This window comes from Canis lupus, chromosome 9 (assembly GCF_011100685.1).
Source record: "Canis lupus familiaris isolate Mischka breed German Shepherd chromosome 9, alternate assembly UU_Cfam_GSD_1.0, whole genome shotgun sequence".
NCBI lineage: Eukaryota > Metazoa > Chordata > Mammalia > Carnivora > Canidae > Canis > Canis lupus.
In genome coordinates, this window is record NC_049230.1 from 20,886,954 (window position 1) to 20,901,531 (window position 14,578).

Sequence of the window (14,578 nt, forward strand, 5' to 3'; positions counted from 1 at the left end):
GGCGAGGCTGAGTGTTGGAGTTACAGGAATGCGCGAGAAAGAACTCCAGATTCCCCCTCCCTCCCGGGGCTCTGCGTCCAGGGGCCCGGCCAGGGAGGGAGGTTCGGGAAAGCCGAGAAGTAGGAGCTGACTCCCATTTCAAAAAAAAAAAAAAAAGAAAGAAAGAAAAGAAAAAAGTTCGGCATCTTTTTTTCCGGAGTCCCCGGGTCCTAAAGCCGAGCTGAAACATCCCCGGCTTCTCTCGCCACCACCTCCAAATTAGGCTCCTCCAGATGGATGGAGGGGCTCCAGAATCTGGGGCTATCTTGGCATCTCCCCGCCCCCACTCCCCCAGGGTCCCAGGGAGGGCCTCTCCGGGGACAAGCCGCCGTGCCTCGCGGAGGCTGGCCGGCCCGACCGTGCCGCGCGGGGCTGGAGGCGCGTGGGCAGCTGCGGGAGCGCCGCGCGCCCCCCAGTCGCGAACTGGGGGTGCGGGCGGCGGGGAGAGGACACTAGCGGTGACTCCTTCAGGGCTAGGGGCGGAGAAGGAGCAGAAGGGACCCTGTAATGGAAAGAAGACCAGGTGCCAGGGTTTGGGCAGAGTGGAGGAGGCGGCGCTCCGTCAATTTCTGGACCTTAAGGTGGGGGTTGTCTTCGCGTGAGGAGGGGCTTTGCGGGCTCCCAGCCCTGCGGGAAGCGTCCTTCCATCCGCTTCCAGAAGGTCAGGGGGCAGACCCCCAAGGGCAGGAGGTGGGCCACCGTAGGAGACTCGGGACACCCCGGGGCCTCTGCCCCTCGGGGGAGCTGACCCAGCCCGCGACCCCGCCCTCCTGCCCCGCTGCCCGGCACTAAGACCCAGCGGGCGCGCCGCCCGGCCCCGCTCCCGCCCGGCCCGCCCGCCGCCCCGCCGGGCCCTGCCGCCTGCTCCGCCCCGGGAGAGCCGGCCGGCGCGGCGCGGCCATGGGGCGGGCGGCGTGGGGGCTGCTGTGGCTGCTGCTGGGCAGTGCCGCGGCGCAGTACGAAAAGTACAGCTTCCGGGGCTTCCCGCCCGAGGACCTGATGCCTCTGGCCGCGGCCTACGGACACGCGCTCGAGCAGTACGAGGGCGAGAGCTGGCGGGAGAGCGCGCGCTACCTCGAGGCGGCGCTGCGGCTGCACCGGCTGCTGCGGGACAGCGAGGCCTTCTGCCACGCCAACTGCAGCGGCCCCGCGCCGCCCGCGGCCTCGCCCTCGGGGCCCGCGCCCGGCCCCGACGGCGGCCGCGGCGAGGAGTGGGCCCGCGAGCTGCAGCTCTTCGGACACGTCCTGGAGCGCGCCGCCTGCCTGCGCCGCTGCAAGCGGACGCTGCCCGCCTTCCAGGTGCCCTACCCGCCGCGGCAGCTGCTGCGCGACTTCCAGAGCCGCCTGCCCTACCAGTACCTGCACTACGCGCTGTTCAAGGTGGGCCCCGCCCCGGCACCCGCCCGGGGCCCCTCCCCCGGCCCTGGAGTCCCCCCGCCACCCCCAGCCCCGCCGCCTCTTCCCCGACCCCCGAGTCCTCCCGCCCCGCCTCCCCATCCCTCCTCACCCTCCCCCGCAGTCCGGGTGCCCCTCGACACCCCCCCGGGGCCCCCAGCCCCGCCTCGCCTTCCGCGACCCCGGAGTCCTCCCGCATCCCTCCCCGCTCTCCCTCGCAGCCCGGGTGCCCCCCCAGCCCCTCCAGCCCCTGCCCAGCCTCGCCCCCGGGGCCCCGCTGGAGCGTGTGGTTCCGAGCGGCCGTCGGGCTCCGTGCGGTCGGGAGCGGAGTCGCGCGCACTGCCCAGGACGGCCAAGCCGGCGCTCCCGACCCGCTCTGTCCCCGCCCCACAGGCTAACCGGCTGGAGAAGGCGGCAGCCGCGGCCTACACCTTCCTGCAGAGGAACCCGAAGCACGAGCTAACCGCCAAGTATCTCAGCTACTACCGGGGGCTGCTCGACGCGGCCGAGGAGCCCCTCACGGACCTGGAGGCGCAACCCTACGAGGTGGAGGCAGGGGCAGGGCTGGCCCCCAACGGGGCTGGGAGCGGAGAGGAGGGGGTGGCGGGGCTCCCTGACCCTTCCCACGCTCCCCTCCAGGCCGTGTTCCTCAGGGCTGTGAAGCTTTACAACAGCGGAGACTTCCGCGGCAGCACCGAGGACATGGAGCGGGCCCTGGCCGAGTACCTGGCCATCTTTGCCCGATGTCTGGCCGGCTGCGAGGGGGCCCACGAGCAGGTGGACTTCAAGGACTTCTATCCAGCCATAGCAGGTATTGCCCACCCCCTCACACCCTTGTGGGCCTCCTGCTCTCCCACAGGGCCCTGCTTCCCAGAGCTCTCAGGCCCCTTAGCACAAGTTTTCATCCCCTACATGTTTATGAAGCACCCAGGAAGTTCTTGGGAGGTGGACAGGAGTGAGGTGTTATCCCGCCCTGGGAGCCTTCAGTCTGTTGAGAGGCATGGGCTACAATTCTGTCCCAAGTGTGGGCATGGGTGCAGAGAGGTGGTGACATCCCACAAGGGGCTTGGGACACTGGGTTCACAGGCCTTCCAGGCAGGAGGGCAATGCAGGGGCAAAGGTGCCAAGGTGCTATGTGCAGGATCAGCCCAGCAGATGGGTGCAGAAGGCAGTTTGTGGTCAGAAATCACACCTAATTGGGATCCCTAACTGTAGGGTCCCTCAGCAGGGGCAGAAAACACACCGTCCGAAGCTTCTCTGTCTAGGCTTCTTACCTCCAAACCTCATCCGCTTCAGAATGCGCCGGCTCCCTCTGGTTTCGGGGTAGGGGTGATGTTAGCTCAGGCCACAGTGGCAGTCCTTAGCACTGTCCTTAGTATGCTCAGCAAAGTCTTCTCCGGCATCATCTCCTGTGATCGTACAGGCTGGGCAGCCACCAGCTCCTCACCACTGCCTCCCCCTCCTCCACTAGATCTCTTTGCAGAGTCCCTGCAATGCAAAGTGGACTGTGAGGTCAACCTGACACCTAACGTGGGCGGCTTTTTTGTGGAGAAGTTTGTGGCCACCATGTATCACTACCTGCAGTTTGCCTACTACAAGTGTGAGCCTCCTGGTGGGCTTGGGGTGGGGGGCAGGGGGCAGAGAGTACGGCACTGGGAATGTCACAGAGCCATGGGGAGCCACCCCTCAGAAGTGAGGACCCTGGGTGACGGGAGGGAAGCCTGGGGGTGGCGGGCAGGTGAGAGGGAAGAACAGAGAGCAGCCTTAGCAGAATTCAGGAACCTCTTAGTTAAATAAATGACTGGGTACCCCACAATTGCACAGAACTTGACAGTTTACATGTCTGTTTATCTCACTTGATACTTTTACCCCCAACCAGCTGACATTACTGGATCCATTTTTCAGTTGAGGAATCTGAGGCTTATATAGTACAAGGGGCCATTAGTCACATGGCTAATGAGAAGTAGCACCAGGATTTATGGCTCTTCTTGTCTGGGGGAGATCCTGGGCATCAGCTGGGGCTGGGATGGATGATCTCCAGTGTTCCTGCAATGCGAAGATGCCGAGATTCGGATGGATGCTAGAGTTGGAGCAGAGGAGCTGAGGCCAGTTCCAGTTGGCAAAGAGGTTGAGGGCCGGGCTGCTGGGCTCTCATTCCCTAGTGCCATTATACTCCAGCTGTGTGAGCTTGAGAAACCTACCTAACCTCTCTGTGCCTCAGGTTTCTTGTCTGTAAAATGGGGATGATGATAACGGTGAAGCTTAAATGACCTGGGCCTGGCACATGGCAAGTGCCCGGTACATTCTAGCTTGCCTTATGATTTGGGGGGAGTGAGGTGCCTAGAAGATATTCTGGGAGGCAGCTGGGGAGCCAGGTGCACTGGATTGAATTGGGAGATGGGGCTGGGCTAGGAAGGTGTTGTCCCTGAAAGTGGGGCAGTGCCAGGGCTGCTCCTCACTCCTGTCCTGCCCGCAGTGAACGATGTGCGCCAGGCTGCCCGCAGCGCCGCCAGCTACATGCTCTTCGACCCTGAGGACAGTGTCATGCAGCAGAACCTGGTGTATTACCGCTTCCACCGGGCTCGCTGGGGCCTGGAGGAGGAGGACTTCCAGCCCCGGGAGGTGGGCACTGCCTTTGGAGGCACTCTCAGGACACGTGGTTTAATTAAAAAAAAAAAAAATACATATATATATATGTATATATATGTATATGTATATATATATATGTATATGTGTATATATATATATATATATATTGGCTGCTTTGGAAGGCCAGATTGGAAGGGAAAAGAAAGACTATGGGTTGTGACTGGGGTCCTGTGTTCAAAGCTGGCCGCCCCAGCCTAATGGGCCTGGGAACATTACTGATCCTTTCTGAATATGTGGCCTCACCTGCAAAATGGGAGTGGGACTGTCTACCCTGACAGCCCAGTGCTCAGGCTGTGGGAGTCGCAAGATACCTGTCCCTGTCCCCGCCTGCTCCCTGCCCCACCTTCATCACTCTCACTACTGGCCTTTGCAGGGACCCCGTAGCTTGGACCAACTAAGGAACCCCTGGAATCTAGGGCAAGACTGGCAGTTGGGGGCACATGGTATCACCCTGGATTTCTGCTGATGGATAAGGAACTTTCTAGCAGCCCTCAGAATCCTCCTTAACCCAGGCACTCCCAAGCAGCTGTGATTTTTTTCAGTCAGCATGTGAGCTGATACCTATTCCCTGCTCCTTTGACTGAAAAAGGGTGGGAGACCCAGAGCTCCAACAACTTGGCTCCTCCCCCCATCTGGCCACAGGGTCTGGCTTACCCCCACTTCCTCCCCTCCTCTCAGGAGGCCATGCTCTACCACAACCAGACCGCTGAGCTTCGGGAGCTGCTGGAGTTTGCACACATGTACTTGCAGTCAGATGATGAGGTAAGCAGCCCCCCTGCTGTCTAGGCTGGGCCACGATGGGGACCCTCAATCTTTTTCCAAAGCTCGGCCCCACCTCCTGGTAGTCATATGCTGTGACACAGGAGAGACCTGTCCCTTACCTGTACCTGCGCTTTTCTCCTCACTCAGTGTTCTCATGCTCCCCTTCTCTACATGTCTGAATCTTGCCCAGTAACTCCGCAGCCCAGCTTAAGTGGCAGCTCCTCCAGGAAGCCCTTGGTGCATGCCCTGGTTCTGTCTCCTGGGCTTTCAGGGCCAACTTTGACCCTCTTTGTCTCCCTGGACCTGGAGTCATTTGCAGCCCCGGTCTATCTCACCCCCAAACCCCTTCTCTAGCTGGGCTCCCAGAGGACTGTGCTCTGGGATGGGACACCAGGTTGTTCCAGCTTTCCCACAGCATCTGCTGCGGAGCTGGTGTTGGGAAACTTGAGTTTGAATGAACCAACCGATAAATGAATGAATGCAGGAAGGAAGGGCTACCATGTGGTACCTTGATTCTTTTTTTTTTTTTTTTTTTGAAGATTTTACTTATTTATTCATGAGAGACACACAGAGAGATGCAGAGACATAGGCAGAGGGAGAAGCAGGCTCCCTGTGGGGAGCCCGATGTAGGACTCAATCCCAGGTTCCCAGGATCATGACCTGAGCCAAAGGCAGATGCTCAACCCCTGAATCACCCAGGTGTCCCAGTACCTTGATTCTGAACGAGGGTTTGAGCGTCTGAATTTTGGTGAGGTGTTGCTGCTCAGTGCTCTTTTTTTTTTAAAAGATTTTTATTTATTTATTCATTCATGAGAGACACAGGGAGAGAGAGAGAGAGAGGCAGAGATACAGGCAGAGGGAGAAGCAGGCTCCATGCAGGGAGCCTGACGTGGGACTTGATCCCAGGTCTCCAGGATCACGCCCTGGGCTGAAGGTGGCGCTAAACCACTGAGCCACCCGGGCTGCCCTGCTCATTTATTCATTCCCCCCTTTGTTCACTCACCCATGCCCCTACTTATTACATATGGGGCAGGGGCCACATCGTTTGTACCCCGCCTTTGGCGATAGCCAACCTGGGCCCCACCACTTACCAGTTTGGGTGGCCTCCAGGCAAGTCTTAGGTAGCTCTTGAACTTCTGTTCCTGCATGTGGAATGGGAAGGATAATGTCCGTGTCACACCAGCATGACAGTGAAACGAGATCAGGTATGGAAAGTACTTAGTACAGGTGCTCGGTAAATGGTGGCCATTTTGATTACTGTTATTCTTGGCCTGCTGTTTGTCAGACACTGTGTGGGGCTGGGCTAAGTTGATGGAAGGCACCGTCCTTTCCCTAAGTAGCTCACAGTCTAGTGGGTGGGTGGGGAGCACAGACAGTGCTTGGGAGAGGTCAGCACCGGCTACCAGAGGAGGGTTCCAGATCCAAACCAGGCTCATGCGCCAGGGTCACATCCTTGATGCCTGGCATTGGCAAGGTTAACGAGAGCTGTCCAGGCGCTATCCGGGCGCAGGGTGGTGGTTGGGGAGACGATCATGTTCCTGGCCAGGAAACTGCATGAGCAGACAGTATGCCTGGATTAGCAGCATTTGCTGTGGAATTCATGCTTGGAGAGGGAACACTTATGCTGACGTTGAGTCTCTGCTGGGGGAGCCCCATGCATCGGCTCCAGGAGCAGTTTGGGAGTGGTACCTTATGGGAGAAACTCTCAGATCAGTCCTGGGTGGGATCCTGAGCCTGGGGAAGGAGGGGCTTTGGGGACTGAGATGAGGTGAGGGGGGTGCATATCATCCAGGAAGGAAACCCATCTGGCTTTGTGCCTGCTGTGACCTCATTTCTCCCTTCACCCTGGGGCTGCTCTAGATGGAGCTGGAAGAGACAGTGTCGCCCGGAGAGCCCAAGGATCCGCCATCAGATGCTGAGTTCGAGGGCGAGGGGGACTATGAGGAGGGCATCTATGCTGACTGGTGGCAGGAGCCAGATGCCAAGGGCGACGAGGCAGAGGCCGGTCAGTGACTCGAGTCCTGGTGGAGGGTGGGGCTGCAGCCTGGGGTGGAGGTTGGTCACAGGATCCATGTCCTGGGCTGCAGAGGCAGTCGGAGTGCTGGGACCCCTCCTTTGGGGCCTTCTAGCCTGTTAGCCAACCCTGTGTGAGGGGGTGGCATCCTTTCTGGAGCTGGGACTCAGCTGAGGCCTGTCCATGGGAGCCTCTCTCCCGCCTGCCCCCATCCCCCAGGACAGCACCTAGATACTTGCTGGGAGTGGGGGGGGGCTAACCCCATGTCCCCTCCTTTCCTTTTCAGAGCTGGAGCCTGACCTAGCATGAGAGGAGGGCCACCCTCATATCCCTCAAGAGCTGGGAAAGCCTCAGCCCCGTGGGACCGCCCTCACCAGCCTGGGCAGCAGCAAGAACTATTTATTAAAAATATAAAATGGACAGAGCTGACCAGGCCCCATCCCATCCCACCTGTGCTCCCCAGGCCCCTCCTGTGTCCTCTGGGGCTCTGGGCCATGGGATGGTGGTGCTACAGCTGCTGATGGCCCATCTTCCTCCCCAGTGCTCTCCTCACCCGGACAGGATGCTGGGGAAGAAGGTTCCTGCTCCTCCAAGTGGAGTCTCAGCCTGAATTTCAGGGACAGCAGAGGGGCAACTGGTGTCATGAAGACCACTGGACCAGGAGTCCAGTGGTTCCTGGTACACTGGCAGTGGGTGCTCAATAAATGTTTCTTGTTGAATGGATTGCAGGACCTGGAGTCCAGTCTCCCCTGGCCTGAAGGTGCAGGTAGTTCCCTCCCTCCCTCCACGTCCATCTCCCCTGTTTGCACGTATGGGATGTGTGAGGGCTCAATTCTTTGTTTGGCCTTGGATCCTGGGCATTTGTGAGCAGAGTGCAACTGCAGATCTGCCCACCAGGAGGCGTGAGCACGCAGTTCCTGCCCCAGTGCCTGGAAGGTGGTTTCAGATTTCTAAGATGGGCTGCCCTACATTCTCCTGGTTCAGCATTGCTTCCCTCTGGGGAGTGTGGTAAGCACGGGGAGGGGGCTAAGGACATTTCCGGCTTTTACTTTCTAGCCGTTTCCTGACGCAGGTTCTCCAGGGTCTGAGCAAGCGTGCCCTCCCCTGCTCTCTGCCCATTCTCCCATTCTTCACATTTAACAGATGTGGGGGGCTCCATATCAGCAGCCAGAGGGGCCCCAGGATCACAGGTCGATAACATGAGACCTCATGGTGGCAGTGGACCTGCCAGATCCTCTTGCCCAATCTTCATCAGCTCTAGGGGGCAGGGAGTCTGGAGGTACAGAGGTAAGGGTGATGCCAGGTGGCTAATTGAGCGCTGTGATGCACCGGTGTCCCCTCCAGCCCCCCTAGTTCCACAGTAGAGGGGCAGGCACTCTGGAGAGGGGCCCTGGGCCGGGACCAGGCAGGTAACAGTTCTGACTCCCTATGTTTCAGGCCTCCCTGGAGGCAGGGTGGTGTAGGAGGCTTCTCTTCCTACTGGAGGGTGGGGCTGATGCTGGGAAGCCCGGTTCTCACTGTCCGCACCCCTGCCCTCCCCACAGATGTGCCAGGTGACCTGGCCTGGGCCCTGCCCATCTCTGTGCCCAGGAGGACTCTCTGCCTCACCCCAAACCCCTCCCCTGGGTCTCTGGTGGGGACGACGACAGGAAGGCCAGACAGAGTCAGTCTGGAGCAGGGCTGGGGCAAGGCTGAGGGCACCGGTGACCTCACTCCTCCCAGTCTCGGTCTCGGGTAGGTGGGTCTGCAACGGTAGCGTCTCGGAGCCTCCCAGGTGCCACGGTGGCCCCGCCCTGCGCACCCCACCCCTTTCTAGCTGCTGGGCTGTCAGCCTCCACTGAGGCCCCGCCCCCCGCTTCTGGGAGGGGCTGCCCTTGGGGCTGGCCCTTCAGAGGGTGGGGAGCCGGGACGTGCTGCAGCGCGCCTGCTGTGAGTAGGAGCTTTGGAATCTGGACAGCTGGGTGTGAGTCTGAAAGGGCGTGTGCGCAGGAGCAAGGAGGTCTGTGCGCTTGTGTGCTTATGCTGTGTGGACGTGTGGTTCCGGGTGGGAGCCTGTGCCTGCGTGCACGTGTCTGAGGGTGTGGCAGTTTCACGGGTGACCGAAGGTGTTTCTGCACACGGATGCGTGAGACTGCGTGTACTTGTGAATGTGTATCTAGATGGGCTCACCCACTCAGCACGTGTTTATTGAGCACCTAGTACGTGCTAAGCACACTGTTGGCGCTGGCATACAGTGTGCAGAGAGCAAAGCAGGCCAGGCACCCTGCCTTCGTGGAGTTTGCGTCCCAGCAGAGAGACCTGCCATAAACAGTAGGTGTTGTAATGAATCATTTATGTGGTGAGTCTGATAAATCAGACAGAAAAAGAGACCTGGGGAGGTGCCATTTAAGAGGTGTGTTGTGTGTGTCTAAGTGTGCGTCTGAGAGTGGCGTCTTGAGTGTGTGGTGGTGAGACAGTCCTTGGGGGGGGGGGGGTGTCCCCTGGAGGCAGGAGGCCAGCCCCTGCCTCAGCCCTCTCCCCACAACTAGGCTGTAGCTTGAGCCCTTACTCAGCTCTCCTCTTCTAGGCAGCCAGCAGCCCCTCCCATCTCTCCATGATGCCTGGCGTCTCCCCACTGCCAGGCCAGCTCCCCAAACCGGTGAGACCGAGTCCCAGCGTGGGGCCTGCTGCCCATTCTCCCAACCACACCCAGGGCAGACACCCTCGCCTCCTCCACATCTGTCTCACCTGGTCCCTCCTTACCCCACCCTCCAGCAACCTGCCCGGCACTGCATCAGTCATAGCATCTGTAGTGTAATGGGTAGAAGGTTGGGGAAGGCCAAAAAGGGACTGGGGATGGTGACCTCACACAATAGGGCCAGGCTCCAATGCCACGGAGGTGCCCGGACCCGGAAAGACCCTGTCCTGAAGCAAGCTTCACGCTGCAGCATTTTGAGTACCTACCATGTGGTGGGCACTTGGCGGGTTCTTCATAACCCTTAAAGCAGGCTTGTGACATAGGTATCAGCTCCCTTCTGCTACAGGTGAGGCTGAGGAATGAGGAACAACTTGTCCAAGGTTTCTCAAATTGAGCGATAGTGGCTGAGCTGCATTTGAAATTTCTCCCTGGGACGCCTGGGTGGCTCAGTGGTTGAGCATCTGCCTTTGGCTCTGGTGGTGATCCCAGGGTCCTGGGATCGAGTCCTGCATTGGGATCCCCAAAAGGAGCCTGCTTCTCCCTCTGCCTATGTCTCTGCCTCTCTCTGTGTGTCTCTTATGAATAAAATGAATTTAAAAATCTTAAAAAGAAGAAAGAAGAAAGAAAGAAAGAAGAAAGAAAAAGAAAGAAAGAAAGAAAGAAGAAAAAGGAAAGAAAGAAAGAAAGAAAGAAAGAAAGAAAGAAAGAAAGAAAGAAAGAAAGAAAGAAAGAAAGAAAGAAAGAAAGAAAGAAAAAAAGAAGAAAGAAAGTTCTCTCCAAAATTGATGCTGCTCAGAGAAAGGAGAGAGAGATGCTGGCTTTAGGGCCAGATGTGTGCACAAAGCCCCCACATTGCCTCAGCCCACTGAGGGAGGTGTGGGGTTCTAGGAGGGAGGGAGGAAGTGGGTAGGGAGGGGAAAGGAAGAGCAGGTAGTCAAGTTCTGCATTTCAGCCCCAATTCCAGGGCCTGTGCCTCCCCGCTGCCCCCCATCGTCAGCTCCATGGAATTGGGCCAATGTTCAGGAGCCTGGGGACAGATTTGCCAGGGTCACTTAGGCCAGCACCTTCCTGAATCTGCAAAGTGAGGACCAATGGACAGGGAAAGTGCCACAGGCTCTTTCAAAATTCCAGTAAATTCTAATGGAAGAATTTCCTCCCCGCCCCTTAGGTTTGAGAAATAGTTCCTTTTTTTTTTTTTTTTAAGACTTTATTTATTCATGAGAGACACACAGAGAGAGGCAGAGACACAGGCAGAGGGAGAAGCAGGCTCCATGCAGGGAGCCCGATGTGGGACTCCAGGATCATGCCCTGGGCTGAAGGCAGGCACTAAACCGCTGAGCCACCCAGGCTTCCCTGAGAAATAGTTCTTAAAGTCACACCCTGGTAGGGGGAGTAGGGTCTTGCCTAGGGACAGAGAGCGACCCCCTCCCTCTGTCAGAAGGCTGTGTCCAGTTGGCACTAGTGCCAATAGCAGGTGTAGGGCCCTAGCCCCCCTGCAGCTCCCCACTCTGGGGTCTTCATCTAGGTCTTGCAACCCCTCTCCAAGGACAGCCCTGGCAGATGGCCTCACCTTCATGGATAGGGAAACTGAGGCCCAGAGAGGCTAGAAGGCTGGCTTAGCCCCAAGATGACTCAAGGATTTGGTGGGAATATGTTGGGGCGTGAGGGCTGCCCATCAGAGCCAGCCCCAGGCCAACCTGTGGACACATCACCTGTAATCACCACCTGCCTGGGTCTCACTTGGCGCCCGAGCAACTGGATAACATCTCTTCTGTCCCCCAGACAGCTTTGGGGTGGGAGCACCTCTCACACCCATGACTCAGGAGGGGAAACTGAAGTAAGGGGGGGAACATGCCTGCTTTTTCACACACACACACACACACACACACACACACACACACACCACCCGTATACTTAATCCTCTGAATCTGAGGAAGAACTCAACTCACTAAGGTAAGCCACTACCAATGAAGAGTCAAGGAGACCTTGACATTTTCCATTCTGGGTCACTTTTTCATCTTTCCTTTTTTAGGAGAAGAGTGGGATATTACATTCTTGGAGCAAAGTAAGGAGTGGCCCCATTGAGATGCCTTCCTTTTCCCTTGACCACTTGGCTAAATCCTGGTGGCCTTCCTGGAGGAAGCTAGGAAGGAGCACAGTTCAGCCAGTCTGAGTGGCAAGTCTGGCTTCTCTCCCCCTGGCCCTGAAGGGTGTGGGGAGCAGGGGGCCTCTTAGAGGCCTTGCAGCCATGAAGGACATCCCATTAGAAGCTTTTGAGGGGTGGGGGGTGCCTGGCTGGCTCAGTCAGAGGAGCAAGTGACTCTTGGTCTCAGGGCTGTAAATTCAACCCCACATGGCATGTAGAGATTATTTAAAAGTAAAATCTTAAAAGAAAAAAGTGCTTTTGGTATCTCCAAATGAGGTTAGGCTCACAGTTACAGAGACACAGGGATAGGAATGAAGTCAGAAAATGCTTGTCGCATGACTTTAACCCTTTAGCGCAATTATTTTGACAAACTTAGTTGTTGTTGGTGGGTTTGTTTTTCTCCTTTGATAATGCATTGGGATCCTCAAAAATGGAAATGTCCCAGGCCTTGGAGTGCACCCACCGGCCTGCCCCGCGCACACTAACACACGCCACACTTTGGATGGACCTGGCCTCCCTCCAGCACCCTGAGCGTGTGCCCAGTCCAGGCTTCACCCACCCCCACGCTCCCTGCCCCTCCCCCTCCCCCCTCCCAGGTTCTCTGCCGGGTGCCATAAATTATCCATGAGCTGGAAGTTGGCTGCTGCTTCCACTGAAGGCTGAAGTGCCGATGAAATATTCAGGGATCTCAACTCTCAAATTCCCTGGTGGCCGCAGGATGGGACTGGGGAGGACGGGATTCATGTACCAGGTTAGGGGGGGCCTCCAAGCCCTGGCTGCAGCTCCTGCCCTGCTGGAGTCTAGGGAGGTAGGGGAAAGGTCTCTGCCAAATCCAGAGCCCTGGTCTGGGTGGTGCCCTCTTGGTGTAGAGGCTTGAGTGGCAGTGAGCAGAGGTTACTGATTTCCAGCCCCAGGGAGGGCCGGCCAGCCCAGCAAGGCCTACCTAGCACCCTGGCTCTTGAATCCCAAAGTCCCCCCCCCGCCACCCCCCCTCCCGAAGTTCCATCTTGAGGTGACTTCCGACTTCCCACACAACTGGTTCCCATCTCCCTCTAACACATACCCTGCCCCCCACCTTTGTAGAGGTAGGAAAGACCTAGGTTGGTGGGTCTGCGGGGCTGGTGGGCAGGAGACGAGGTTCAAGTCCCAGCTCTGCCAGGAATTTGCTTGTGTGACCCCAAGGTCAGACCTTCTTCTCCTAGTTCTAGACTCATTTTCCACACACACACACACACACACACACACACACACAAAAGAAAGGAGGCTCTGATGGATTGTTTCTTCTTCCTTTTCCTAAGAACTCTTCACGGTTTGGGGAGAAATCCTGTTATCAGTGTGTGTGTGTGTGTGTGTGTGTGTGCACTTGCACATGTGTGTGCCAGAGGAGGGGCGGCCTTTCTGTGGGAAGGCACTTGTCTGGGCAGGCATTTCTCCCAGCTTGTTGGGAGAGGGAGGGGCAGGCAGGCTGGCAGGCGGGTGGGGCCTCAGCTGTGTCAGCCTGTGCCAGGAGTCACCCAGGCCAGGAGCAGCAAGGGGGTGACTCAGGTAGCAAGGTTCTCTTGGCTGCGTCCCCCCACCCAAACTCTCAGGAGGGGGCAGGAGTTGCTCAGAAAGCTGGGAAGATACAGATCAAGAATTAGTCCCAATTCTTGGAGCACACCCTGCTGAATTCCCGAAATTCTGCAATCCCATCTTTTTGGGGGCTTGGGGTAGGGAAGGGGGGGACAGTCATCCCCTGGAGAGGTCCTGACCCTCTTCCAGCCTCCCCATCCACCACCACCTCTAGCCCCTGGTATCTCCCCCTGGCTTGTGCTATTTCTGGCCATCCTATCTCTGTTTTCTTGTCTCCCTGTTTTCCTTTTGACATTCCATGCCCGCCCACACGCCTTGCAGTGAAGTGTCTTGGGAGCTACCTCTATAATTAAGAGCACTCCCCAGGCTGGCTGGGCACACACCCTCAGGACCCAGCTGTGGGCAGTCTCTGGCCTCCAGACTCCTCCCCAGGACAAAGAATAGCACAAAAAGCAGGAGTACCTCACCACCACCACCCGCACCCACCCCCGACTCCCCACCTCTGCCCAGGGGCCTTGCACCTTCCTATGTGCTCCTTCTCCCAGCAATGGCTGGCCCCTCTCCAGGCTCTTCTGCAGCCGAGGTTGTCTTCCTAGCCCTGAAGGGATCACACTAAGCAAGTCCCCCCACCCTAACACCAGTGGGCAGGGGCCAGAGTACAAATGGAGGCCCATACACAAAGATCTAAATTAGCCACAAATTAAACTAACCAACTGTTAAATAAGATGCACCTTGACAAGGATACCCCCACAACGCCCTCAAAGGCCAGGATGGAACTGAGAGTTCTGATTCCTTCTTGGAACACAGCATCTTGGGGATGACTGTTCCCTGACCCCCGGCACCCCCAGCCCCTGGGCCATCTCCCCTTCCCTTCGCATGCCTGGCTCCCTGCTCACTAGCACATGACAAAGGGCTTCCAGCACATGTGTGTAGATACCCTAGCATCATGTCAGCTGTGTCCATCCCTCCCCTATAACTGTCACCTCTATCATCCCTTTGCCTAAGTGTGCACATAACACACATGCTGCTGTTGTCCGCTCTCAGGAGAAAGAGCCAGAACAAGAGAACTACAGGCCCCCAGTGAGGGGTTAGCTCTGGGCAGGGAGTTTCAGTCTCCGGTTCAGAGGTCCAGAGTGTGATCTCAAAGGGCAGAGGGGGTATGTATGCTCTGTAGGCTCCTCCCCTTGTTCCTGTGTGGAGGGGGGCACCTGTGGGAGGACCAGAGCAGGGGCAGGGCCCAAAGTTTAGCCACCCGTTAGTTTACCCCATCTTCCTTTTTAAGATTTTTTAAAAATGTATTTATTTGAGAGAGAGCGCACGCACA

General features: G+C 57.7%; 1 protein-coding gene across 1 annotated transcript; it reads left to right on the forward strand.

Moving 5' to 3' along the window:
- Positions 1–915: 915 nt before the first annotated feature.
- P3H4 (prolyl 3-hydroxylase family member 4 (inactive)) lies at positions 916–7,583 on the forward strand. The gene is made up of 8 exons (XM_038547348.1): positions 916–1,419; positions 1,828–1,980; positions 2,074–2,245; positions 2,906–3,034; positions 3,911–4,056; positions 4,762–4,845; positions 6,706–6,850; positions 7,146–7,583. Exons 1-8 carry the CDS (start codon positions 940–942, stop codon positions 7,166–7,168), a joined length of 1,332 nt encoding a protein of 443 aa, XP_038403276.1. The 5' UTR covers positions 916–939; the 3' UTR covers positions 7,169–7,583.
- The last annotated feature ends 6,995 nt before the right edge of the window (positions 7,584–14,578 follow it).